Source organism: Toxorhynchites rutilus, chromosome 2, assembly GCF_029784135.1.
Source record: "Toxorhynchites rutilus septentrionalis strain SRP chromosome 2, ASM2978413v1, whole genome shotgun sequence".
In the NCBI taxonomy this organism is placed as follows: Eukaryota; Metazoa; Arthropoda; class Insecta; order Diptera; family Culicidae; genus Toxorhynchites; species Toxorhynchites rutilus.
The window spans coordinates 320,195,884-320,223,701 of NC_073745.1; the positions used below are offsets into that span (position 1 = coordinate 320,195,884).

Sequence of the window (27,818 nt, forward strand, 5' to 3'; positions counted from 1 at the left end):
TCGTTCTGGAGCTTTGTATGTGATTAGGTTTCGCTTACCAGTAGCAAAAATTCCTCCACTAAGGGTGACAGCTGCGCTTCTCTCGAGCATGAGAAAGTAATACAACTTTTTTGAGGCCAGTAATATTAAAAAAAGCGTTTCTCTTGAGAATAGCGCAAAATGATGAGAAGTATTTGTATTCCTAGTAGCTTCAAGTCACCAATGTATGGTTCTGTATGTCTGCTATGACGAACGCTTGTTTGGCGCTTGGTCTACGTTGTACGAACGATGCCTAGAGGTGCGATTGCTTTGAGGCAATACTAAATAACATGTAGCATGATATTTGATACTTGCAAGTGTTGTCATTGTTGTTGTTTCCATTCGGTGCCAAAGACATATTGATGTAGTTATGAGATGTGGAATAATGGTGCTGGTGTAACATGTATATAATCGACTGTAGCCGAGTCTATGTCAATTGCGAAAAAGGCCACCGGAATAGCGTTCGAGGTAAATTTTCAATGCATTGACATGAAATAAATTGCGACATGCGATCAGCTAGTGTATTGTTTTGCGAGCGCAACAATGAATCATCAATCAATTATCGTCAACTGATTTTACAATGAAAAACCATTTCAAAGATTATTCTACTAAGCAGTTGTTTCGAAAATATCACAGCATTATAGAATAATATCCGAAGGTATAAACAAGCGACTTATATAAAATAACAGCGTAGTTCTACGTCAACAATGCGGTCGTGTCTTGGACACAACCTCCTATATTTTTTTTCAATTAGATAATATTTCAAATTCCTAAAGCCTTGCGCGTTTAAATCAACTGTTCCTCTCTTGATCGTTAACACTTTTCTTCCATCCCTATCTGATGACGAAAGAAGCAAATCTCCCAAAATAAAACGAACAGTATGTGAAGTATTTTAAGCCATCAATATAGCTTGTAGTTATATTTTATTTGCTAGATAAACGTGGCAATTGTTTCAATACGAAGATTATTCGACAATGACGGACGACGAAAATGCAACTCGTGCAGTGTGGCTTGATGCTGCAGATGATGGTGCAGCTTCTTTCTTCCCAGCATCTTAGGAAACACGATATCGTTGCTGCTTAGCGGTGCATTGTATATTCAGAAGTATACAGAAGGGTGAAATTGGGTTAAATAAATGTCAGGATTATTAATGATACTTCACCCCATTTAAAAGCTTTTCGCAGAGTTTTTTGTTGTGCTGCTTTTGGCGCTGTTTCCAGCTTCTTGTCTGGGGAATGGAAAAGGATGAGCAGTGCATCATTATATTGTTGTTTTTTTTTTGGGTTCGAACTAGGGATGGGGGATTTCTTGTACTCTTTCTTGCATCGTCTGTGGGAAGATTTGGCTTTCAACTTCGTCAGAGAGCTCTGCTTCAGTTCGGATGCATATCATATGATGTATGATGGCGTGTCTGCTGTCGATTCTTATGCTATAGACAGAAGAAAAATCAAATGAGGCAACAAATCGAATTCTTTTTATAAAATTGAGTCCGATGACTTCCTCATATGACTTATTCTTTTGAGAAGTGATTTCAGGTTTGCGGGCTCGGCACCTCGTGCAATATCTAAAGTGTAAATTGCCTGCCGTAAAAACCAATTTTCCAGCCACTGGATAACGTCAATGTGCATCCTTCTATTTCTCCTTTCGAAATACCGTGGTCTGTGGGCAGAAATATTCCGCCGAAACACATTAGGATCGAAACAGTTTTTTTTATCGGCTGGCAAGTGTTGATAATACCTCGTGTGGGATAATGTTATCGTAAATAGGTGTGTCCGAAACTGCCGATTGCTTCGGGTGAAGTAAAACGATCCCTTGGGGACGCAATCGACTCGTGTGTAGGAAATCCGCCTTCAATTTTCCTGCTTGAGGGCGAAAGGTACTTTATTGTTATTCAGTTTGCACCATTTATTGTGGCCGATTTCTTGCCGAGTTATGTTTCTCAATTTTTAATCAACACACTTTCGGAATTCCGAATAAGCACTTCAACAAACGAAGAGTAATTTCATCACCCCGAAACCTGTATGGAAATTATCTTATCGTGCTCATGAACTTCCCCAAGCCGCAATCACATTCCACGTCAGCAGCTCGGCAGCCCTCTTGAAGTGCGTTCCATCGTCGCAAATCCTTGCTCAATCCCGCACCGGCATCAGATTTCTTGAGCTGCGGATTGTTATTGACGAAATTTTTCACCAGCATACGTTACGGTTCACGACACCGGCTGGTTCCGACAACCTGCGGCATGACAAGGTGGGGTTGTGCGAGCGCCACAAGGAGTGAAACCACTTTTTGCCGCCGGCTTGAGCACAACGATGCCGAAGAAGAAGAAGATCGCTCGCCGGTTTAGAGACTACCACAATCTTGTTAGCCTCGAGTGGAAACAAGAGGAGCAGCGCAGATATCGCTAATCATGATGAAATTAGGCATCTCCACTGCTTGAGCGAACACCGCCCCAAAGGCCGCCACAGAAAGGGTTGCTGCGGGTGGTTTAGCGCAGTTTTAGGTTCCGTCGCAGTCAGCAAATCGTGTCGTGAAAGGCTCTAGAAGCGACCCTTCGAGTGAAATTAAATTTCATCGCTGAACGCCGGGATCTCCTTCCAAGGGGGAACAGAAATCAATAACCGTGAGCGTTTCGGAAGGAATATTCACAGGGTGGGTGTGGGCGCGAGAGTCTTGGGAATGCCTTTTGCTTCACCTTTACCTTGATTTATTCTAATGGTTCGAGGGAAACCCAAGAAGGATTTCAAAAGCAAGCATTTCACAGCGCGAATTTCGTGGCAGCAGGTGTGAGAAACGAACTTCAACTCTATTATGTTACGAAAACGGATTGGCAGTAGCTGCTAGTTCGCCGAAACTTATTGACTTGGATTATTCCACTGAATGAATGCTTATCTGGCGGATCCCAATTCAGTCTAGGATGGATTCAAATTAATCAAAGTCAATGCAAAGTTTCTGATTTTCCTTGCTCGTGATCATTTTAATGCACGAATGGACGGTTCGTTCGGCTTCCACTGGCGATGAGTAGAACTAATTAAGTTTGGTTTTGATCTGCCCTTTTCCCTCGGATGATATAATTGTCTCACTTTCAACCTTTATTTATGTGTCGGATGCCAATTAGGACAGGACGAAGGATGGCCCGACAAAGCCATTTAGGGAGGATAATGATGAACAGTGCGGGTAACGATACACAAAATGCTATCGTTGCTATATTTTGGAGCAAACAAAAATCACAACTTTCGAAAGCGGCTTTACCTTAAAAAGCAATTCATGACTTTTGCCAGCATTGATGAATTGCTGAAAGCAATTGGTTGCAGATTAGAAACGAAGGCATGAATTATGAATTTGGTTGGGCAAGATTCAATATCATTATAATTAAATTTATATAAATTTTGGAATTGACACAAAGTTCAGAGTAGCTGCGGCAGCTCTTTGTACTAAATAAAACCGACCTGTAACCAGGGTTGCCAACCTTCCAGTTTTTACTGTATATTGCCAGTTTTTTTGAAGCATGCTAGCGAAACAGCAATAGGCAAAACATCTCCAGCTTTTTAAAATTTTGACAGTTTTATCCAGCTTTTCTGTTTTTTCGACATTTTCATGTTTTTTACTCCTCAAAATCATATTTATTTCTTCCACTACTTCACTTCACTCACACCGAAGACCTTTATGACGATCGTCTTTCTCTATCTATATCTATATTTAATCTAGTATAGGCGTACAGAAGTACAGTATGGTGTTTTCTCACTAATTTGGATAATGTTTATATAGGCTATGCTATCAAAATGTTTATCAATGAATATTTATCAGTATGTAAAATTTCACACAACGTCGTAACTGAATTCAATACCAATTCGATAATGTTTTACATTACACTCTGCAATCAAGTTCTAAAACATTCCAATATCAATGAACCTTCAATCATCCACATGACGATAATTGATCCAACTATTGTCATGGAAAGGTAAATTGTTCCTCTTCTACAAAGTCTTCGAAATGTTTACGATCGAAATGATATGCAGGAAGTAGAGCAGGAACAAAAACTATGCGAGGAATAGCTTTCAAAAATTATGAAGAAATGAAGAATAATGAAGCAAAATAAAGCAAGGTCAGGAATGGCACGAAATCTAGAACAGAAGCAGGGCTCTGCATAGCCATAGTCAACTGAGGACAGTCAGCTGGCTATCTGACTGCGTAATCTCCAACACCATTAGTGTTGGGAAAACGCATTTTTGTTGTTTTTTTGCCAACAAGCATAAACATGCAAATTTCCAATTGAATGATCTGTCCTGTTGAAGGATATTATCGGCAAAAAGAGGGCCTAGGAGATTTTGCGGATTGAAACATATTTTTTTTCCATTTGGAAAACGCTTGCGTCTATTTATGTGGACAATCAATCGTTTCAATAAACATTTGTCCGCATAGCTAGACGTTATCACCAAGTTGCTTTGTCTGTAGTGTTAGCATTTACCTTTCCGATAGTAGTCGAAACGTCTCCGTCGATAGTTTCAGTTGTTGTCGGATAAAATCAATTAGGTTTGGAAGAAATTCCAACGGACTAACCATCACATGAAGAAATTGAAGATATTGTTGAAAAAACAATTGAAAGATGTTTTAAAGCCTTCATTTAATTTCATTGACCAGCTTCAGCTCCAAAAATCACAAAAGGATTTTACAATTAACACTAGGTTTACGGACGTTTCTTATCTACCACCTTTACGAACACGTGTCAATTTGAAGGAAGAAAAAAGAAAATAGACATCAATATATATTTACCAATGCATAAAAGTGGAATATGTGGAGATAAAATATAAATGCATAAATGCTGTCTGTCTGTCTGCCCGTCTATCTGATTCTTATGGACTCGGAAACTACTGAACCGATCGGCATGAAAATTGGTATGAAGGGGTTTTTGCGGTCGGGGAAGGTTCTTATGATAGTACGAGACCCCTCCCCCCTCTCTAAGGGTGAGGGGGCTGCCATACAAATGAAACACAAATTTCTACATTACTCGAGAATTATTCAAGCATACGAAACCAAATTTGACATGTATATTTTAGGGTGCAATAAATGTTTGTATGATGGTTAGATACTAAGGATATAATATATATAAGTTAGATATAAGGGGGGGCTGCCATCAGGGCCCGAAATCTTCGAATGTGAAAAATGAGGACCGACTCTACTCTCAGCAGCTTCGCTTCGACTAGGACTGCTTCGGCAGTCGCCGCCAACAAAAAGTGACTTAACTAGAAAATAAATTGACTAGTGCTGACTAGCGAGGATGACTGGTGAACTAGTCCAGTCAGTGGTTATTTTAACTGACTCGACTAATGAATACAAATCTGCCTCTTCATTCAACTGACTTCAATACACACTTCCATTTACCCCTGACACTAATTCATACCCGCGTACGCAATATTATTTTTACGTCCATATAAAGAGGAACGAAAATATGATTTCTGATGCAAAAAAGAAGTTACCTCATCAATGGACGGTTTATTGTCTATCCTTCGTGAACTCAAACCAACGAACTTAGACATTGTCAAGTATGCTATGAAGGTGCTCGCGTTAGTATTAATTAGTATAAGGCGTGCAAAATAGCGCACACACACTGCACGTTGTCTTATACGTGTAAATAATTTTCGTGTACGATACAAAAGAATCTAGCTCACCTGTAGCGTATGTCAAACCATGTTGAACTCAAACATCGATGCATGCAAATGCACATGGGAGAGAGAAAGAGAGGAACGAATTCATTTTGGGAGAAGTCACTTCAAAATGCAATGAGGACAATTTGACTGGGAAGAATGAAATGATTCAGTCGAGTCGGTAGAGGGAGATAGCGACTAAACGCCCGACTGACTGTTCAGTCGTTTTGGCGGAGAAACTGCGTGAAGAAGCCAAAAGTCATTACTAACTGACTATGGATATAGTGAGTCAGTTAGTCAGCTGACTATCCTCAGTTGACTATGATTATGCAGAGCTCTGGCTGCCATACAAATGGAACACAAATTTCTGCATAACTCGAAAACTAATCAAGAAAATGGAGCCAAATTTGGCATGTGGAGGTTTTAGGGTGCAATAAATGTTTGTATAGTAGTCAGGTATGGGCAAAATCGCATCGAAATTCGTTCAACAAAACTCATTCACAGATAAAACTCACCCTTCTATTCTCCGTTTATGCCTCACTTGATTTGAGATAGAAAACATTCACCTCTTCTCAAAGTTCATTCTCGATTAGAACGGAAAAATACTGTCTCGATTCCGCTCTTCTATTCTCAGAAATTTTTGCATTTCCTCATTTGCCTCTCGAAATGATGGTGATAGAATCAAACTGGAAACTTTTTCTTGAGCCAGCGAGTGTCTCTGTGAAATCATTCGTTTTTCATTCAAATGGAAATCATTGAGCCTCGATCGTGGCAGTAAAATATAGGTAGATAGTTGAAGCCGAGTTGTTTACTGTGCACTATTGCACAGGAAACATTTTTTTTGTTTCTAGAATGAAACGATCTAAGCCAACGCAAGAGACCATATTAACGCAAGTTATTGATGAGCGGGAAGGTGGATTTCATGTGCACTTGAATGCTGACAAGGAAAAGAGTACAAGGGAAAATAAAATCATACATACACGCAGAATCAATCTATTTTGACTCACTTGTTATTTTGTTTCATGCGATCCTTCCAAAGGACTATTCATTCATTGAATGTTCTTTTCCACTCTTTTTTTTGTTATGTTTTCTATCAGTCCCGAATGAAGGTGGTCGGGGAGTGTAAAATGATTCATCGTGCAATCTCACGATTGTTTGCTGCATTCTTTTCGCCATGATTATTCCAAGCAGATACAAGAGCGATTTATAATCAGGTGTGGAGAAATGAGCGAATGAACTTTTCCATGCTTGATAGTAGTTGGACACTCCTCCCCTCTCTCAGAGGGAAGGGGGGGATACTGCTATATAAATGAAGCATACATTTATGCATATTTCAAGAACTAATCAATCAAACGGAACTAAATTTTACATGTGGAGGTTTTAGGGGGCAAGAAACATTTCTAAGGTGGTTCAACACTCATCCTACCTTCCTAAGTGGGGGGCTGCCATAGAAATGGAACACAAATTTCTGCATAACTCGAGAACTTATCAAGCAAATGGAACCAAATTTCGCATATGGAGGTTTTAGGGAGCAATAAATGTTTTTATGGTGGTTAGACATTCCTTTCTCCTCTCTAGAGATGGGGAGAGAGGGGTGGTGGGAGGTTGCTAAACTACATGAGAACTAATCAAACATATGAAATCATGCTTAGCATATACAAGTTTTAGGGATCGATAAACGTTTCTATGGTAGTTCGGCACTTTTCCTCCTCTCTAAAGGAGGGCTACCATACAAATGAAGCATAAATGTCTGCATAACTCGAGAACTTATCAAGCAAATGGAGCCAAATTTGGGATGTAAGGGTAATTGGGTACAAGAAATGTTTCTATGATGGTATGACACCCACTCGGAAAATTCAATACCCATCTACAATTACATATTGACAAGTCGATTTGATATTTGCGGTAACGAAATTGATCTTCGTTCGAAAGTGGAAATGGATTTTAATGTGATAAAACGCACACTAGAAGACGATAGTCTGCTATCTATATAAATAAAAATGGATCGCCGAATGTGTTGATAAGAGCAAAACTCGAGAAAGGAATTGTACGATTTAGGACTGTCTTTATTCTATCAAATTTTCTGTATCAAACATCTATTCCATGTAACGAAGAAACATGTTATGTGCAAGTGAATAAAAAGTCTTGCACGAGAATCGTGTCTGAAAATGTTCTGATATTATAATGTCGAAATTGTATAGTAAAAAAAATTTAAAGAGTAGATCAATCAATGAACAGTTCGGCGATTGGACCCATGAACGTGCGCTTAGTATGGAAACGTGTATGTGATAACGAAAAATAAATTTTGGACGGGCCGAAGGTTGCCGGGTCAGCTAGTTTTTCTTATAAAATTCGAAAAGCGTCAAAATGACGCGTAAACCTAGTGCTAAAAAAGTTTTGGTTGTAATACCGATAGATAAACATGACCATTAGATTGATTTATAAGATACTCAAATAGATTTAAATTTTAAGATTATTTGTATTAGATTAGCAAATAAAGAATTAAACATGAAATATGTTTTAAAAAGAAATATCGATGTGTTATTTTGAACTCGGGTTAAGTGTTCAAAATAGATGTTCGCAAAATAAATTAAAAGGCTGAGTTTACAGTAAAATTTCTATACAACAGCCGTATCTATATCGTAAATCTTCGGCTGAACCCATTTAAACTGAAGAAGTATTGTTTAATATTGATAACGCATGATAAAATGGGCTGTTCATTTATGTAACTGATTATTATAAAAATAAGTAAATTGAACTGAATGGTTATTTAAAGTCTGATTTTTTTATACTTACACCAACGTTATAAGTAAATGTTGAGTACGTTGAATTATTCGATGTCGAATTTGATTAGTGATAATGCTAAGAACCAATATTATATATATTTTACTACTGATTTGATTGTTTCATAATCTACTTGAAAATTCAAATCCAGAAATTTAAGTAGTTACAACATAAAACACGAAATTTCTTCTCTACGTTCATCGCAGTACAGTGAACAGAGAATAGTAACTATATAAGTAGAGTTTCAATGGTTCCTTATATTCATCTATTAAAATACTATCATAAAAGGCATGTTTGGACTCTTCAAACTTGTGATTCAAATGTAAATTTAGCTTATTGCACATAATACTGGTAATTGTAGATTTTCGAACGATGTATGAAAACTGTATGGAACTACGTCTGTTATGCGGATAAACAGTGATTTTTCGAAAACGTTTTTTCGAAATTGCTCAAATGTTTTCGAACAAAAAATGTTTGTTCGCATGTTGAACATACGTATTACATTGTGTAGAATACGAAACAGCGAAAAAGTCGATTTTGTTCATTTTGTCGTTTACGTCTGCCTATACAAACATGGGCAGTGTACATCATTAAACCAACGTGTAACGACGGAAGCAAATTATTCGTAAGTGAATTTCATTTCGCAACGAGCGACGAGTGATTGATTGGAATATCAACCATTGCTCAGAGAGTAATCGTCTGCGGTCAATTCAAATTAAATTGAAAAGTAATATTGACGTACTCAAATTGTGTGTATATTTCATTATAATTATAGCAGAAAAAACAAAAACCGCATGAAAAAAGCTTCCGGATGGGTTATTATTCAGCGAGCCGTTAGAATGCTCAGGTGTGCATACCTTGCAGTTTGTTCAGAGGGTGTTTCTAAACGACATTTCAGTCGGTCTTTTTTTTGCCGAGCACATCCGCTCAAAATCGATACCCAAAAGGGATGGAATAAAGGGGAAAACGGCCTAAAAGCTTGGAATGCTACTACCAGGGGGGCTAGCTTGGATTTTCACATCGTGCTCCGGTGGGAGGAAGTGCCGTTTCTGAAGCGGAAATAGATAAAACGAAAAATGCTTGCTCGGCAGTTATTGTTTCTCAAACGAATCTGGCGTGAAAAACAAAAACATAACGCATGTGTCTATGAGACAATCTCTTATCTAAGAGAACCTTTTTCGATTGTGACTGGTGATACAATACATCAATTTCATTTCGTTGAAGTTTTCAATTTCGTGCTGCGAATCGATATTACTGGCTTTGACGTGAATTGGGGAATATAACTCGACGGGGGAATTAATCCAGACGCAATCGGTTGGAGTAATGTGATTGTTTTTGTTTTTGAATTTATGAGCTTTTTGAGCGGAGGAGTGAGAGCACAACGTGTTGACAGCATTAAAGTCGTCTTTTTTGATGGCATGATATTTGTCCCGTCGGTAATAGATGTGGTTAGCGCACACGTTACTCACGATATTTTTTATTCATTCATTTCAAAGCAAGTAAACTTATTTGTATTCAAATGAACAATAAATTATGCCCATCAGCAGCGAACGAGGATGTCTGAACGGCAGAACGTGTCACAGGTTACACTACTCCTCGCATCAGTCAGAGGAACACATTCCATCAACGCTTGCCACAATAAGTCTTCAACCCCGAGAGGAATGTACCACAGAAAATGAAATAACGCACAGATGGTTTCACGTGTACGAATTGAATGAGAAATTGCATTCATGCGAACCTCGTTCATCATGATGCTCCACTGGAGCTGGGAAGAGCCTTGGGCGGAAAACAAAATGCAAAGTCAGCAGCAGCAGCTGTTTCGCAGCTCAACGCAATCAACAGTAATGTTTGCTTAGCTATACAATTTACTCGGCTTTCGGGACATATTTACGAGTAGCTTGTTAGTTTGATTACCGGGTAATAAAAGTAAATAGCAAGAATTCACTAATTACTAACTGAATATTCACCGAAATCATCTGAATATTGCGAGACGGTTACAAGGAGAGGACAGCTAACCCTCACGGCTAGGTCAAACATCATTACCTGCCTTTGTTATCCCGCGATGCGGACGGCAGAATATCCGGAATTATTTATATCGCGCAGTGAAGCTGCAGTAGTCCCATTATTGTAAAAGTAGTTCACAGCACTCCATGATGGATGGTTACTCTTGCACAAGAAACCTCGCTCTAGAATACAATTATAGTCCACTGGAGTAACAGACGAAAGCCGATAGCTACTGTGCAGGTCTATCTCATTTTCCGACCATGCTTCCATGGCTCGTACTTATCCCGCACTCCACAACGATTGATGTTCTCCAGCGTGGGTGGCGCAAGAATCTACAATCCTTGGGAACAAAAACAGCCAATGCAAGACTCGAATGTGATCCGTGGAAGTGGAAATGGTTCGCAGTAAGAGAAAGAGAGAGTAAGCGCATATATCTCGATGCGAATTAGCATGCCCGTGGGTGCCCTAAATATTCCACTAAACCTCGTCGGAATAAATTTTGGATGATATGTTCAACTCGTGGGATTTTTCCTCCCGCTTTGTGGCTTCATCTCGATTCCGTCGGATAAACGAGCGCCACGCGATGTTCAATCAAATCGAATTTGCGAACAGGAACAACAGTGCGGTAACATTTCCCTCTCGAGGTTTGGAAAGTTCAATGAGGTTGCAGATTGTGGGTCTGATCTGTGCAGGGCTTGGTACGAGGGCGTAAGTATGACAAGTAATGCGAGCTGCTCTCGTGCTGGTTCCGGTTTCCTTCGAATAAAGGTATACCAGCAAATGCAAGAAATTTCATGTGACTGTAAAGACGATATTATTTTTTAAAGTGTCAGCGCTGTTAATGATGCATCCATTTCGATCGATTAATTAATTGATTGTAGTCATCGAATCAATACATTCCGTGCAAAATATATAGATGATGGTGTCCAAGACACGAACGTGTTGTTTACGTAGGACCAGAGTTGCCAACCTTCCAGTTTGGTGCAGACTAGGGGGGCGTTGCTGATTAACGGTCAGCTGCATCCCAATAGGAAGTATCCTGTGTCGGGCGCACGTAGAGAGCATTGCAGACTGCAACATCCCAATTATGAGAACACTTGTAATACTAACCTCGAGCCAACCGCGAGTAATCGGTTACATATTACTAACATAGTTGTAAGCAAACATTGTCAAAATATTGAACTCCCGGCCCCGTTAGGCTGACGCCATGTGAGCCTTAATAAAAATATATATTTTGGATAAAAAGAACCTTCCAGTTTATTCCCGGACATTGCCAGTATTTTTTGAGCATGCCATCGTAACAGTCAAAGGCAAAAAATCTAAAGTTTTTGACGTGGGACTACGTCTAAACGGAGTATATGGGGGTCGCTTGCCTTTGTGCAGATTAGAATATGTTTCCTAAACACGGAACCTGGGAAAATCTAGCAGACATTAGAGACGAATTAACTGGAAAGTTTAAAACCTCTCTAATTAATCATCAGTCAGTCAGCAGACATTAAAGGCGAATGAACTTTCAAATTTAAAGGCTCTATAATATAAAAAGTATAAGTTGAAGTTGGGGCAAGCAAGGGGTACTTTCTTCACCCGCAAGTTTTTTTTTGCACTCCGAAATGTGTTTTCCTAACACGGATTACAAAAACGGGTACGAACAAAACGCTTTGACTCGGTCATTCAAGATTGCATTGAAGGATACGCCTTCATATCTTCTGCTCACTGAATTTCTGGCACTGAGTGCCTGAAGTTCATCAAATCAAGCAAATTCGCGGTTCGAGAAGTACGTGCACTTGAGAAATGTAAACTTCAGAGCGAAACGTAAAATAAAATAATTGTTTGATAATTCTTCCGTTCACATATTTTGTCCTAGGCATCATACCAAACGTGGGAGGACTGTCATTAACTTTACTTGTAACGAAGAACATAATCTATCATAATGCATGAATTGACCTTACATGGCATTTATTCAATCTCTTACTAACAAAGCAAATATATTAAATTCGATTGAATTCGGAAATTGTTTAATTCAATCAAAGATTTAATCAATACAAACAAATGATGGCTAAGCTAAGCTAGTCCCACGTGAACTTTGCGGTTATATCATAGCTATAACCCACCCATTTTTGTATTTTTTTAATTTTCACAGTTTTATCCAGCTTTTTTATATTTTTTCGTCATTTTCAAGTTTTTTACTCCCCATAACTTAACAGCACTACATGTTGTTTTAAACTTCGACGGCGGTCTACCAAAACAGTCATTTTCCATTTTAGGGTTAAATTTTATGAAAAACGGCAGCTCTCGTATAAGTACAAAAACGTTTACATATCACATAGGCGGGTCACTGTAAAAGCTACGCGAGCGATTTTTAGGCCACTCATGCTCTACAGCAAGGTTTCTCAAAGTGGTCGATATCGACCCCTATGAGTCAATCTCGGCTTCCCAGGGGTCGATACAAACGAAAACTGATTTTGGGGGTCGGCGATGTCAAAATATCGCCCCCTTTTAATTAACAGAAGTTGATATGCATCGTTTTTTGGTATATATTGTTGCCATTTTAATGGCTCTCTCATAGATGTTTTGGTTCTTATTGGCGAAAACTATAGTGATCGTTTCCACAATCTTCTCTTGATTCCAATTTCTTATCACTCAGGAAATGTTGCAATTCAAGAAAAAAGTGGTCATCACTTGGTGCCAGGTTCGGACTAGATTTTATTACCCAACCAACCTTCCGGAGTTTCTTGTGAGTCACTATAGACATGTGGGGCCTTACGTTGTCCTGTTGGAACAAAACACTTCTACTGCTGGCCGTTGCTGGCCAATCGCTAGGTCCAAACAGTCCAGTTGTTGATAGTAGAGATCTAAATTTAGTGTTTGGCCATACGGAAGTAACTCATGAACAATGATTCTCTTTAAGTCCTGCCAAATACACACTAAAACGTTCTAGGCCATTAGTCCTGGTTTGGCCACCGTTTGAGCTGCTTCACCATGCTTTGACCACGATCATTTTCGCACAATACTGTCGTATGTGACCCATTTTTCATCCCCAGTCACTATCCGTTTAAGAAATGGGTCGATTTCATTCCGTTTGGCCAAGGTTTCGCAGATGGATATTCGATCGTATTTTTTTTGTGCTAATTGGTGTGGCACCCCAATACCGAACATCTTTGTGAATCCAGCTCTATGCAAACTGTTTAAACTGTTTTATGGTCGATCTTTAGCTACTGGGCGATGCTACGGTCAATTTATATTTTTTCTGCGATTTTATCGACAATTTCGACGACAGGTATGTATGTGCGAGGTGCATCTTCAACATCAAATATGCCTGAATGTAATCGACAAAATCAAAATTGCAATTAGCTGTTACAGTATCGGTACCATAAACACCATTTACAATATCTCCGGCTTGGCTTGCATTTTCACCTTTATCAAATAAAAACTGTAAAATGTACCGAATATTCTCTTTGTTACTTAATATTATTGTTGTACTTTTCAAAAACTTAACAAGGCTCATCGTTCATAATTTCGTACAAGATTGCAAAATCGGCAAAAGAAAAAACGTGAACTAGTTCGTGCGAGATAATGTGCTTGAATGTACAAGTCTTTCAGGCACGTTTTGACTTGTGCTATATTTGACACATATACTCGATTTAATAGGAGTCATGATCAAATTCAAATTGAAACATGGTACTTATTTTTCACTGTATAACAAGCTTGCACTTAGGTACCAAATTTTGAGAATCTGAAGCTCTTGTCTTACACACCGGTACAGAAATGAAAGACGTAATCCTATGTCAAAATCCATGCCAAAGCAAGATTAGTACTGTACAGTTTTCTTTGTGTATATTGTGAGCTTTGTGAAGCTTCATCGGAGATTGAATGATAATACATTCATCTATTCATTTACTTCAAGAGATAACAAAATATTCACCGAATTTAATGTCTATTTACTTTGCTGAATTTCGTTGAGAAAATGATGTCTGGTCGCTCAGCCCTTTATGAGGCCGTGGAAACTACAGGTCGGACTCGATTATCGATTATTTTTTTCATTCCGGATAATCGAATCCTCCGGATAATCAAGTCATAAAAAAGCAATTTTCTGTCGGTAAACGTATTGTAATTATGATTTGCACTTATTTTTTAAACGGTTTTATCTAGGTTGACCCGTTTCTATATTTGTGACTTTGTAACTTTGTAACTTTGTATGGAGCGCTGTACCACATTAATACAAATTTAACTCCCTTCCTGTTGACCGATTGATCTGAAATTTGGAACACATCTTTATCTCTGGCGTCATTATAAAACTGCGTATTCCATGGTGTTGAAAATCTAAGATGGCGGTCGCTACAAAATAGCGGATTACATATGTTTTCAAAACCCCATCAATATGTCTTTTCCCAAAACCCCATCAATATGGGTATCAAATGAAAGAGCCTGACTAGTAGACCACAGTTATTTATGAAAAATGTAAATCCAAGATGGCGGCCGCCACAAAATGGTGGCTTACACATTTTCTCATGACCCCATCGATATGTACATCAAATGAAAGGGATTTACTAATAGAATACAGTAATTTAGGAAAAATGCAAATCCAAAATGGCCGCCACCACAAAATGGCGCCATATATATTTTTTCGAAACCTCTTCAATATGGGTAAGTTCTGGACTAGTAGAACATAGCAGTTCAAAAAAAATTCAATTCCAAGATGGCCGCAGTCCCCAAACAACTAATTAATTTTTAAATGGTTTCATTCAGCTTGACCTGTTAGTATGTATGTTTGTAGGGTTGTCCCACATTAATAGAAAATTGAACCCGTTCCTGTTGACTGATTGATCTGAAATTTGGAAGACACCTTTAATTCTACTGTCATTTTCAAACTACGTATTCCATAATCTTGAAAAATTCAATTTGGACATAGCTAAAAAATGGCTGAACGACTTGGAGAAGTCGCAGTCGCAATCTCAATCATTGTTTACGTTGAGTTATTTGTTGCATGATTTTTACGTGTTTTACGTGTGTTGTACCGCATCTAATTTAACGTACGGTGTTCAATGTGAAAGCTATTGCCTCTGAGAACATTAATTTAGTGAAATTCTTGTGATAAAGCTTAGTGACTTTTGTTGTGATAATAGTGTTGTGCTTTGCTGTTTTGTTTTGTTCCTCTCGATCAACTATCGCACACGTCCCATCGTTCACTTTTGTGGCAACAGCGCCATCTGTTAACTAGTAGCAGAAACAACTTGCACTCAAGCTTGCATCCACTGTATATTGGTCAAACCACAGACAAGAGAACATTACACATCACAATGGCTTGTGCACAGTGCCAGAAAGTTGTTTCTAACTCTGACCGGATTTTTTGTCAAGGATACTGCGGTAAACCATTCCACATGATTTGTGCCAAAGTCGACATCCCGCTTTTGGATCAGCTGGGGCTTTATGCAAACAATGTGTTTTGGATGTGCAATTGTTGCGCCGAACTATTCAAAAACAGCAGCTTCAGAAACATGATCGACAATGGAACAAGCGGTTGTTCTGAACCGAAGGAAATTGTCTCGCTGAAGGACGATATTGCCAAGCTTAGCCAAGTTGTAGAGGGTTTGGCCGCAAAAGTCGATGCGAAAACACTGGCTCCTAACAAGTCGACAGCGTGGGTAAACGCGAAACGGTCTGCTATGGAATCAAACACCCCTAAACGCAGGCGCGGTGACACCGGCAGTCCTATTTCCAGCCCTACGATGCCAACCAGGACCTGTGGAACCAAGCCAATGAGCGGTAAAATCAAAACAGTGCCGCTTGAAGACGATATTCTCTGGATCTATCTTTCAGCTTTCGACCCCCAAACGACTGAAGCTGAAATAGCATCTCTGGTTCGTGAATGTTTGGATTTGGGCTCTTGCACTGAGCCTAAAGTTATAAAACTGGTTCCTAAGGGCAAGGAGCTCAGCGCAATGAACTTCGTGTCTTTCAAGATTGGGATCAGTTCAAAATTAAGATGCTCTGCGTTGTCACGAGACTCATGGCCGGAAAATGTCATATTTCGAGAATTCGAGGATCGTTCAAAAAACCAGCTCAGAATTACCAGGATCAATCGAATTCTACCAGTGGAACCACAACCATCAGAAGGAGATCCAGTTGTACAGATGGACGCTTAATACCCGGCATATCACCGCTGCCTCCATCGCTTCATTCTTCAGGAATACTGTGCACCGCATCTTCAGGTCAGATACCGGGATGCAAACTTGCCGCACGCACAGTGGAAGCCCCTAATCTGCCCATCACAGTCGAGCCTCTCCATCCAGTGACCTGCAGCCGTCCCGGTCCTGTGTTTGGGATCGGAGAAGGGGTCTTCCAAAAAGAAATGGCAGGCAAGTATCCAGTTTCCTCAAGATCTCCGTACCGTGATACTTCTCCTAGTTGCAGCAGTCAATGTCCACAACAACCCGAACTTACCCCTACGTACCGAACACTGGGATGCAGCCAGATACTGGGACGCAATTCTGCCACAAGCACCATGGGAGCTCCTAATCCGCCCATCACAGTCGAGTCCTTTCAACCAGTAACCAGCAGTCGTCCCGGTCCTGTGTATGGGATCGGAGAAGGGGTCTTCCACCGTGCCTCTCCAGGCAAGTACCATCGTATTAGCAACTATTCACTCCCTGAAATATCCCATAATCCCAGTTACGACACGCTGCCACCGGAGAATAATCACGACCGCGCAGTAAGACTTCACGTCATCGAAGGGCATCAGCAACGCAACGTCCCCCGACATGTAACACGTGACTCTAACCGGCTACTGATTTACTATCAGAACGTTCGGGGGCTGCGCACCAAAATCGACGACTTCTTCGCAGCTGTATCAGAATCATATTATGACATTATCATTCTTACGGAGACCTGGCTAGACGACCGTATTTTCTCTCCGCAACTGTTTGGAAACACGTTCACCGTTTATCGTAACGATCGTAATTCACGTAACAGCTCCAAATCACGCGGCGGTGGTGTTTTGATAGCCGTCTCATCCATGTTAGGCGGTTTCATTGATCCTACTCCAGTGTGTGATACTCTCGAACAGCTTTGGGTCAAAATCCGGATAGAAGGTTTGGTCGTTAGTATCGGTGTTATTTATTTACCACCCGATAAGAGAGGTGATCTCAGATGTATTGAGAAGCATATTGATTCCATCGGAGCCATCATTTCTCAGCTTGAAGCACAGGATGTTGCATTTGCGTTCGGCGACTACAATCAGTCTGGTTTAGTGTGGAATATCCCGTCGAATGCTCCACCTTCTGTTGACTGCTCACGATCACGTTTTTCGACTGCTTCCTCGGCCTTACTCGATGGATTCTGTTTCCATGGTCTAACGCAGATCAATCCAGTGCCGAACAGGAATGGCCGCTTGCTCGATCTAGTGCTGGCGAATGATGCTGCTTTATCGAGGTGCTCGATCACCGAGGCTGCCGATCCAGTTACTCCGCTCGACACCGATCATCCAGCACTAGAAGTTGACGTCAATCTACCGACGCCAACTGGATTTGAAGATGTACCAGATCTGACTTCCTTCAATTTCCAGAAAGCTGATTTCGCAGCATTACATCAAGCTATAGCTCAAGTCGACTGGGAATTTCTGGAGACCATCGAGGATGTGGATGCTGCCGTTGCCAGGTTTTCTGATGTCATGACCCGTATCATCGTTGATTGCGTTCCTGTGCGGAGGACTGCACGGAGACCAATCTGGGGCAATAGACGACTGGGAGAACTCAAAAGATTGCGATCCTCTGCTCTCCGGCGTTTCTGTAGGTTGCGCTGTCCGTTTGCTAAGCAAGAGCTGAACCGAACGAGCAACGAATACCGTTTGTACAATCGCTTCCTGTATAAACAGTATACGAGGCGTATGCAGAAAAATCTCCGTAGAAACCCGAAACTTTTCTGGTCCTTTGTCAACTCCAAGAGAATGGAAAAAGGCTTGCCCGTGAACATGTTTCTGGTGAACCACTCGGTTAACACTGCACTCGAGAAATGCAATCTTTTCGCTACTCACTTCAAGCGAGCATTCAATTACCGTTCGTCCTCCGAAATGCAAGTTGCTGCCGCCGTTAGAGACACTCAAACCAACGTATTGAATCTTGACATCTTCCGAGTCACCAGCGATGTTGTGGAGGCTGCGATCCGCAAATTGAAGTATTCTTTGACTCCCGGTCCGGACGGTATCCCTTCTTGTGTACTCAAAAAATGTGCGCCAAGTCTTGCCTACCCTTTATCGGTTCTATTCGACACCTCTCTACAGCAGAGTATGTTTCCTTCGCTATGGAAGCAGTCAGTGATGTTTCCAGTACACAAGAAAGGAGACAAACGTAACATAGAAAACTACCGAGGAATCACATCACTTTGCGCCTGTTCAAAAGTTTTCGAAATCATTGTCAATGATGCTGTGTTTTCCTGTTGCAAGAACTATCTGTCAATGGATCAGCACGGTTTTTTCCCAAAAAGGTCTGTCGCAACCAATTTGGTCGACTTTGTTTCCATTTGTCTGCGCAATATGGAGCAAGGTACACAGGTGGACGCAGTGTATACGGACCTCAAGGCTGCTTTCGATCGCGTCGATCACAAAATCCTTCTAGCAAGGCTGAACAAACTCGGGATTTCATCAAGACTAACGACATGGTTGAACTCGTATCTGAAAGATAGACAGATGTGTGTCAAAATCGGACCTGCACAATCTGCGACATTCTCTAATCCTTCGGGAGTGCCTCAAGGAAGCAACCTAGGTCCATTGTTGTTCTCACTATACATCAACGAAGTATCCTTGATACTTCCAACTGGGTGCCGCTTATTCTATGCTGATGATGTGAAAATTTATATGGCAATCAGGAACGCACTAGATTGCCATAGGCTTCAGGATCTGGTCAACCGCTTTGAAGAATGGTGCTTGAGGAATATGATGTCGCTCAGTATCTCGAAATGCAGCACTATTTCGTTTCACCGGAAGCTCAAGCCAATAGTGTTTAACTACTCCATTTCTGGTCAAGTTCTGTCGCGAGTGAGCCACATCCGTGACCTTGGAGTGACCCTTGATAATGCGCTCAGTTTCCGACTGCACTTCAACGAAATTATTGCTAAAGCCAACCGGCAGTTGGGATTCGTTCATAAAATTACAAGTGAATTTCGTGATCCACACTGTCTTCGATCTCTATACTGCTCGCTAGTTCGATCTACATTGGAGTTTAGTGCAGTTGTCTGGTGCCCGTTTCAAACTAACTGGATTTGTAGGATTGAGTCTATTCAGCGGAAATTTGTGCGACATGCTCTCCGGAATCTTCCGTGGCGGGATCCACTAAACTTGCCACCGTACGAGGCTCGTTGCCAACTCTTGGGACTGGAGACGCTGGAAAGGAGACGTTTCAACGCTCAGGCTATGTTTGTCGCCAAACTTTTGACCGGAGAAATCGACTGCCCTGCACTGTTGGAGCAAATTAATATGTATGCGCCTGAACGTATTCTTCGTACCAGAAACTTTTTGTATCTTGAGGGACGCAGTGTGAACTATGCGTTGCACAATCCTGTTCGTTTTATGTCAGTCCGTTTCAATGATGTGTTCGACTTATTTGACTTTAATATCTCTTCGGACACCTTTTACAGACGACTCACTCGTAGATGAAATCTTTGTATTGTTTTATTTTGTTGGACCATTGTATTTTGATTTAGTAGTGTCGTTTAGTTTTAAGAAAATCATTAAGACCTAGTGTGAGTCAGATGGTTTAAAGAAAAGAAATAAAGAACACACTACACTATGAACAACATAAATTCGAAAAGGTCGCCGTCATAAAATGGTCGACTATGTATTTTTTGCAATCTACAAACACTCAAACATACATACAAACAGGTCAAGCTAAATGAAACCATTAAAAAGTAATTGTTTATTTGGGAACTGTAGTCATCTTGGATTTGGATTTTTCATGATCTACCAATCGAGCACTTTCATTTGATATCCATATCGATGGGGCTTTGAAAAAAATATGGCGCCATTTTATGATGGGGGCATTTTGGATTTGCATTTTTGATTTTGCCGGAATTTTCACCAGGAATTGTTTATCGCTATTGCCACTATTTTTGTAGTCGCCGCCATCTTGGATTTTTATTTTTCATAATTAACTGTATTCTACTAGTCAAGCCCTTTCATTTGATACCCATATTAGCTATTCAATATGGAATTATTATACAAATTATTCAAAATTTCCGAAAATCAAAAAAAAAATACTCCGGATAATCGAATCCCGGAAAATCGAGTCTCCGGATAATCTAGTCCCACCTGCATATTGTTACCCACGAAAATATTTTTTTCGCCGCACTTCGAATATTATTTCAATATTTTGTTTACCCAAAGACTTCAAAAGGTGTCTGGCAATACTCTATTTTTTGAGGTTATTAAAAATTTACGATATTAATTCGCGAGTCATTTTTATGTAGAAAACCCGCGATTTTAGAGTACCGACAGCAAATTCTGTTTAAATTCGTTGAAAATGCAACAAGCTGATAAGTTTTTCGCTGTAATATTTAATAATAAATGGTGTATTTGATGAAAAATTAAAATTTTCGCTGCACTAGAAATATTGTTTTAATTTTTGCTTAACCAAAGGCGCAATAATGTGAGCTTATAAGGCAGCGACAGTGTTTTTGGGTTTAACGGGCAGTGGCAACTATACTGCCACCATTACTTCAGCTGTTTCAATAGTTTATTTTTTATCAAAGGTAAAAATGTGTTCTTCTTCATGTTCTCTGAAGTTTAAGTCGATTCCTTGCCTAGTTTGCAGGGCCTTATAAAGGGTTAATGAACAGAAAAGTTTTTCAATTGTTAAATATTTCGTATGATTGAAGAAGTTTGGCTATAGGGGTCTAAGGTATCATTTCATTCTGGAAAAGGGGTCTCTTGCCCAAAATAGTTTGAGGACCCCTACTCTACAGGAACAACATTCAAGCAGAAAATCTTGTAGGATATTCTGCCGATGGAGCTAGGAACATGACCGGTCCCGAGAAGTCATTAGGAGCGTATCTAAAAAAAGTCTGTCCAGATTTGTTTTCACTAAAATGTGGTTGCCATAGCATGTTCCTGTATACATCATAGGCATGTAAACAGATACCAGAAAGCATCGAGCGGTTATGTAAGGAAATTTACTTACTGGAATTTAAACTGATTTTGGGGAGGTTTCCGAAACCTGGATTTTACTATAAACTATAAACGACTATAAACGAACGCAAGGATGCTTCTTTCTTCAGGAATAAAATTTTGTCACTAAAAACGGAATGACAATAATTTTGCTTTTCCCAAATTGAGTAAAAAAAATATTCCAACACTTCTGATTCTGCTGTATTCCTTAGCAACCGTCGAACTATTGTTTTCAGAATGCAACAAAATAAAACAAAACTGAGAGATAGAGCAGGAACAAAAGCTATGCGAGGAATGCTAGCTTCCAAAAATCATACAGACATGCATAAAGAAAAGACAGGATTAGTTATAATAACACGAAATGTGAAATAATATACTATATACAAAAGTATATTGTTTAAATGTATGATCACAAACAGCATGATGAAAATTAAAAATGCTACGGTACTTACGTATTAACCCCACAGGAGCGCAATTTTCTATGAATATTCTTTTCGCAGTGAAATTTATTCCGAGGTTAATGTAATGGGGGAAAAAAGTCACCATCTAACGAGGATAAGGAACCAAGTCGGCCCCAAACCTGCAAACCTGTTTCCACTGAATGGGCGGTTAGTATGAAATATAGGAGATGATTTTTCAGTTAGGTTCGACAGAGCGTTAGCGACCGTCAAACGACATACGTTTACCTGGTGCATTGCGTTTACTCGGTTAGTTTTTACTTTCAAATTCAAAGCAAAAATTAATAAAAACTAACTGGGAATGCGGATTACGTCACATCGGCGGCTTGAGGTCGCCTCGGTTATATACCCTCGTTAGATGAGGATTTCGCCCCCATTACATTGGCCTCAGAATATATTTTCATTACGAAAAAAAAATCATAATAAGAATTACGATCCGGTTGGGTTAATACATAAGTACAGGGTTTTCCATTTCGGGCTTCCGAAAGTATACAGCCCTGCGCTGACAACCGTTTGACATAGCTGTCAACCAAAGCGTCATATCGTTAGTTGAATGTCTGCCATTTTACAATTTGGATCGTTTTAGCATCGCACAACGTGTTAATTTTGTTAAATTATACTATAAAAATGATGAAAAACCGGCAAATGTTTTTCGAGCATTACGGACGGATTTTGGTCGTCATGGACGGCCTACAGAGCACACAATCGCTAATGTAGTGTGTAAATTCGAACAAACTGGATCCGTAGCGGATATTGTGAAACCTGTGCATCATCGTAATGTGCGTTCGGCCGAAAATATTGCTGCTGTTGCTGCCAGTGTGGAGGATGACCCGAATGTTTCGATGGAGAGCGCTATGGCCGCATGTTTGTAGAGTCCTGGAAATAGCACTGGTAATTTGATTCAGTGTTTGTTTACAGAATCCATCTATAGCGGATGACATTCACATACAGAACCCGCTCGGAATGAATACTGTTTCCATCAATGTGTGTGCGTGTGTAGCACAAGCACGAAAACAGTATCAGAAGCAAGCGAATATTCGAGTCGGGGCTCTTGGATCTCGACCAGCGTGGTGAACGGTTGATTGTAGCGAAGCTCCCCATAATCAAACGCTACAATTTGGCGCAGTCGGTAGGATCATGGAGTGCATAAAGAAAATTAAAAAAATACCATTTTGTTTGCACATGAAGAGGCCACTTATGCCGATGTCAAAAAAATGAGTGCGCGTGTGTCTTGAAATCGAGTGTTCTATAACAAAGAAACGTGATTTTTTTAGAAACCATTGAGAAGAAAAGAGAAGCTAATACAATTCGTAGTAATTTGTTTGTGAAAAGTTCGTGGAAATCCAAGGTGAATTCGACAATGTATTAAGGTGGAAATATAACGAGTACGGTAGAAACCGTAGTGTTGTTTAAAAAAAGCGAGTCCGATGAAAATCGTAGCGCAGAAAAAGAGAAAAAGCGAGTCCGATGTAAATCGAAGCGCTGAGAGATAAAAGCGAGTCCGATGAAAATCGTAGCGCTGAATAAAAAAAGCGAGTCCGATGAAAATCGTAGCGCAGAGAGATAAAAGCGAGTCCGATGTAAATCGTAGCGCTGAATAGAAAAGCGAGTCCGATGTAAATCGTAGCGCTGAATAAAAAAATGCGAGTCCGATGTTAATCGTAGCGCCAAAAAAAAGAAAAAGCGAGTTCTATGCAAATCGAAGCGCTGAGGAAAAAAGCGAGTCCGATGAAAATCGTTGCGCTGGAAGAATAAAGGCGAATCAAATAAAAAATCGTAGCGCTGAAAGAAAAAATAGCGATTCCGATGCAGAAAGTAGAGCTATACAAAATGACCGTGCTAAGCCCCGTCCTAGGCGGCCATGTTTTTGGTGCCAACATCTCAAGAACAAAACAGCTGAGATGTATACAGTTTTGTACCCGTTTTGAACCATACTGACAGCAGTGTCAACTGAGATGCAGACACTTTCAAAGTTTTGAACCTTGAGATGTTAGCCCCATCCGAGCACGTAGGGATAGATAGGTGGTAGCAGGGATCTGCCTGTGCTACGAATTGGCTATATGGTTGCAGAAAATGGAGTCTGAGGAAGATTACACGCTGAAAACAGCAACAAAATTTTCAATGAGAAAGTTTATGTCCAAGACTTGCGTTGAGAATGAGATGAGCCGCTTCGAACACTTGAGCTTTGTTTAGAGATGCGAAATATCGGGCTACATAATGAAAAAAGAGTGACCTTGTTAGTAATTGTAAGAAGGGGATCACAACGTATTTTTGCTGAATCGTCAACTACAATATATTGCGAAATTCTTGCTAAGAAAGGAAGAAGCATTCCAAGATGAACCACTCAAAATTGTTTGTACAAGCCAATCTAGAACCAAAATGTGATCTTGAAACGGAGTATGAAATTATCGCTTTGGGAGACAATCTAGTGTCTAACGTTATTGAATAAGAAGACAATCGTTCCAGAATTTAATGTGATAGATGTGGGTCTTCTAATGCAACATGTAATCGCTGTGGACACGAAGGACATTACGCTTGAAATGTACGATCAAATGTTCTGGACGGTAATGATCACGTTTTCCAAGGCATACAGATAAACCTTATTTGGATGAAGCGAATTCCTTGGTATGCTTCTTCTCGGTATCAATCTAGATCCATATTTAGGAATATAAACGCAACGTGAAGAATTAACGGTTTTATGGGCAGTCGAGAGAAAAAAAAATCTAAACCTGTTACGTTTTAGACTGCGATTTACGGATCACAAAACTTTGGAATATATATACGGAAGAGAACACTAAAATGGAAGGTGTACATGCTCAAGAACTGGACACCTCGTTCACGGCCGTAAACCTTCGTGATAATGCATATTTCTGAGTTGGCGATGATCTCTCGTAAAAGAATTTGATACAGAGAAAAATGTTTGATGATTTGTGATTTGCCACCTGAACTATGTCGTTACCAAGCTTACGACGAGGATCTTGGACAAGTCGACGGTATAGTGATAAGAAACAACAGGATGTTTCTCTCGAAAACCAGCAAAACCGAAAGAGACAAAAAGATACATCGGGACGAGGATGGCGAGAGATTATAGATAATCTAGAGATAATCTAATAATCTCACCGTTTAATAATGGTTATTGCGAGAGTAAAATATCAGATGTTTTGCATTATTCCGTACTAGCCACAACTGAACGTTGTAGTCGAGTGGCAAAATAGAAGAATCCTTGCATTACACATAGCAAAGATAACTAATACTAATTGGAGGAAGCGATACATGGTGTACATTGTCAACATTCGACTCCTGATTGCAAACGGAACACCTCACCGGCTGTCCGTTAAAGATTTAATATTATCCCTCCAAATAGATCGTGTTGACGTCAAGATGAGGAGAAGCGTGCAAATGGCGCGAAGAGGAATGAGTAAGGAAAACTTTACGGAAAAACGAACGTGTAGAAACATTGAAAATAATACGGTTATGCTGCGCTACCAATGAGACGAGTAAGCTTGAGCAAAAGTCCTGATTGGAGATGTTCAGGGCAATAAGAAAATGAATAATGAAACTACTCATGAAGAATTATGTATAGTCGATCAAAAACACATTTGTGGAAGTGTTGCGACCCTATCCAATGCAAACGCTGAACAACATCAACAGGCAACAAAAATAGCAAAGATTCGAACGAGGGAATGCAGCAGATTACCACATTACCACTACTTGAAGAGCTTTAAGAGAAATTCTTTTCGCGATACCTACAATGACTATTAGATTCTGCGTTTTGATTGTTCCTCCAGAAAATTAATATTGTGAACATTGATGTATCGGGGCGTTGCAAAAGTTTTTGCCCATCTGTGCGTTTGTGATTCCGTACGATCGAAAGCATGATGGGTGCATCCAATGTGGTTACGTATGTTAGAAGCAAGCTGGAGCACAATCTCCTGTGTAAGAGGGGCATACGATAACGCGCATGATACGGTACCTAGGGACATGCGTAAAAGAGGTACACAATAGCACCCCTCAATCTTGGAACGCAAGGCGGAGGACAATCTCGTAAGCCTGCATGACGGTCTCGTACATCGATTGGCCTGTGTCTCATCTTCTTCTTGAATGGCATTAACGTTCCCTGTGAAACTTTTGCCGTCTCAACGTATGCATTAACTAGCGTCATTTATTAATACTTAGTTGAGATTTCTTAAGCCAAATAACACGCCTTCAATGCATTCCGAGGGGCCAGCTCTAGAATACGCGTGACCTCAGTGCAAGTCGAAGGAAATTTCTGAAGAAAAATCCCCCGGCCAGAACGGGAATCGAACCCGAACACCCGGCATGATAATGTGAGACGCTAACCACTCGGCCACGGGTGCACTATTGGCCTGTGTATGATAGTATGGATTGGCCTGTGTATGATAGCGATAGCGCCTGATGGGCGCAGTTGCTCCGTGTGAGCATATGTACGACACAGTGTATGCCGGGTATAGCAACCCGCGCATGATGAGGCATCTCTTCTGTGTGCAAAGTATTAAGGTGGTGATGAATATGTATTCAGCATGGTGCCAGGCACTTAGAAAGCGATTGGCCTTTGATGGTAAGAACTTTTGAAACAACCTATTTTTTTTCAATTACAATAGACTTGATTAGTTCTCTTTTTTTGGAGGAGAAGAAGGATGTAGAGTCCTGGAAATAGCACTGGTTATTTGATTCAGTGTTTGTTTACAGAATCCATCTATAGCGGATGACATTCACATACAGAACCCGCTCGGAATGAATACTGTTTCCATCAATGTGTGTGCGTGTGTAGCACAAGCACGAAAACAGTATCAGAAGCAAGCGAATATTCGAGTCGGGGCTCTTGGATCTCGACCAGCGTGGTGAACGGTTGATTGTAGCGAAGCTCCCCATAATCAAACGCTACAATGTTAACCGATTTTTTTTGCCACAAATTGAAGATATGGATACGGATGACATGTGGTTTCAGCAGGACGGCGCCACGTGCCACACAACACGACTGAGCATAGCCATATTGCGAACGAAATTTGAGGGACGCATAATTTCGCGTTTTGGTGATGCCAATTGGCCGCCCAGATCATGCGATTTGAACCCGCTAGACTTTTTTTTGTGGGATTATGCGAAAGACGGTGTCTATGCCAACCAGGGCTTGGAAATGTTGAGTTTGCTAAGTAACATTGAAAATATATATTTATCAGTGTAACGCGTTTATTTTGCTTGTCGATGCTGCTGTCATTCATTCGACGGCAAACAAATTTACAACTGTGTTCATTTATATTCATTCTGTGCTCTCTGAGCTTTCCTTAAAGCTCGAGTCATGAGAATTCATTCATATTTATTCATTGCCATTGAATTGTCAGGAATGTTGTGACCAGTGCTGAAAATATTCACATTCACGACATTCAAATTCGGCGAATTTCTGCCTTCCTTGTATTGATAACCTACTGCTCAAGCAAGAGTCGATAAATATGGAACAACATTCTCCATGAACCCCAGTGGAATGAACATCAACATCAGCTTGCCATGAAGTTCATTTTTCATTTGCATCTTCTTTTTCGTCAGGTCTAAAATGAAGATCATTGCGTGTTAGTGAAAATCAAAGTATAAAATTCAGCGTCACCAATTGAGAGTGAAATCGAATAATGGTAAAGGATGGTAATACATCACACAAAATTCTTGTTTTTGGCGACTTCGGCAATGGAATGTATAGAATAACTCTGGCTACGTTTTATGAATCTACTCACGATTGCCCGAAAATGA

The 27,818-nt window shown here is 40.2% G+C and overlaps 2 protein-coding genes across 25 annotated transcripts in view; one reads left to right on the top strand and one right to left on the bottom strand.

Annotated features, from left to right (window-relative positions):
* LOC129771300 (potassium voltage-gated channel subfamily KQT member 1) overlaps window positions 1–27,818 on the bottom strand; it is a 1,095,885-nt gene that overhangs the window by 833,249 nt on the left and 234,818 nt on the right. The window lies entirely within an intron of this gene.
* Window positions 15,415–16,591, top strand: LOC129767078 (uncharacterized). The gene is made up of 2 exons (XM_055767696.1): window positions 15,415–16,211; window positions 16,266–16,591. The coding sequence occupies exons 1-2, from the start codon at window positions 15,746–15,748 to the stop codon at window positions 16,589–16,591; spliced, it is 792 nt and encodes a 263-aa protein (XP_055623671.1). The 5' UTR covers window positions 15,415–15,745.

Excerpts from the sequence above, each read along its gene's own strand:
- LOC129767078 (XM_055767696.1), top strand. The coding sequence starts at position 15,746 with ATGGCTTGTGCACAGTGCCAGAAAGTTGTTTCTAACTCTGACCGGATT. Across the intron at positions 16,212-16,265 it reads TGGAACCAAGCCAATGAGCG|CTTTCGACCCCCAAACGACT; the intron begins GTAAAATCAAAA and ends TCTATCTTTCAG.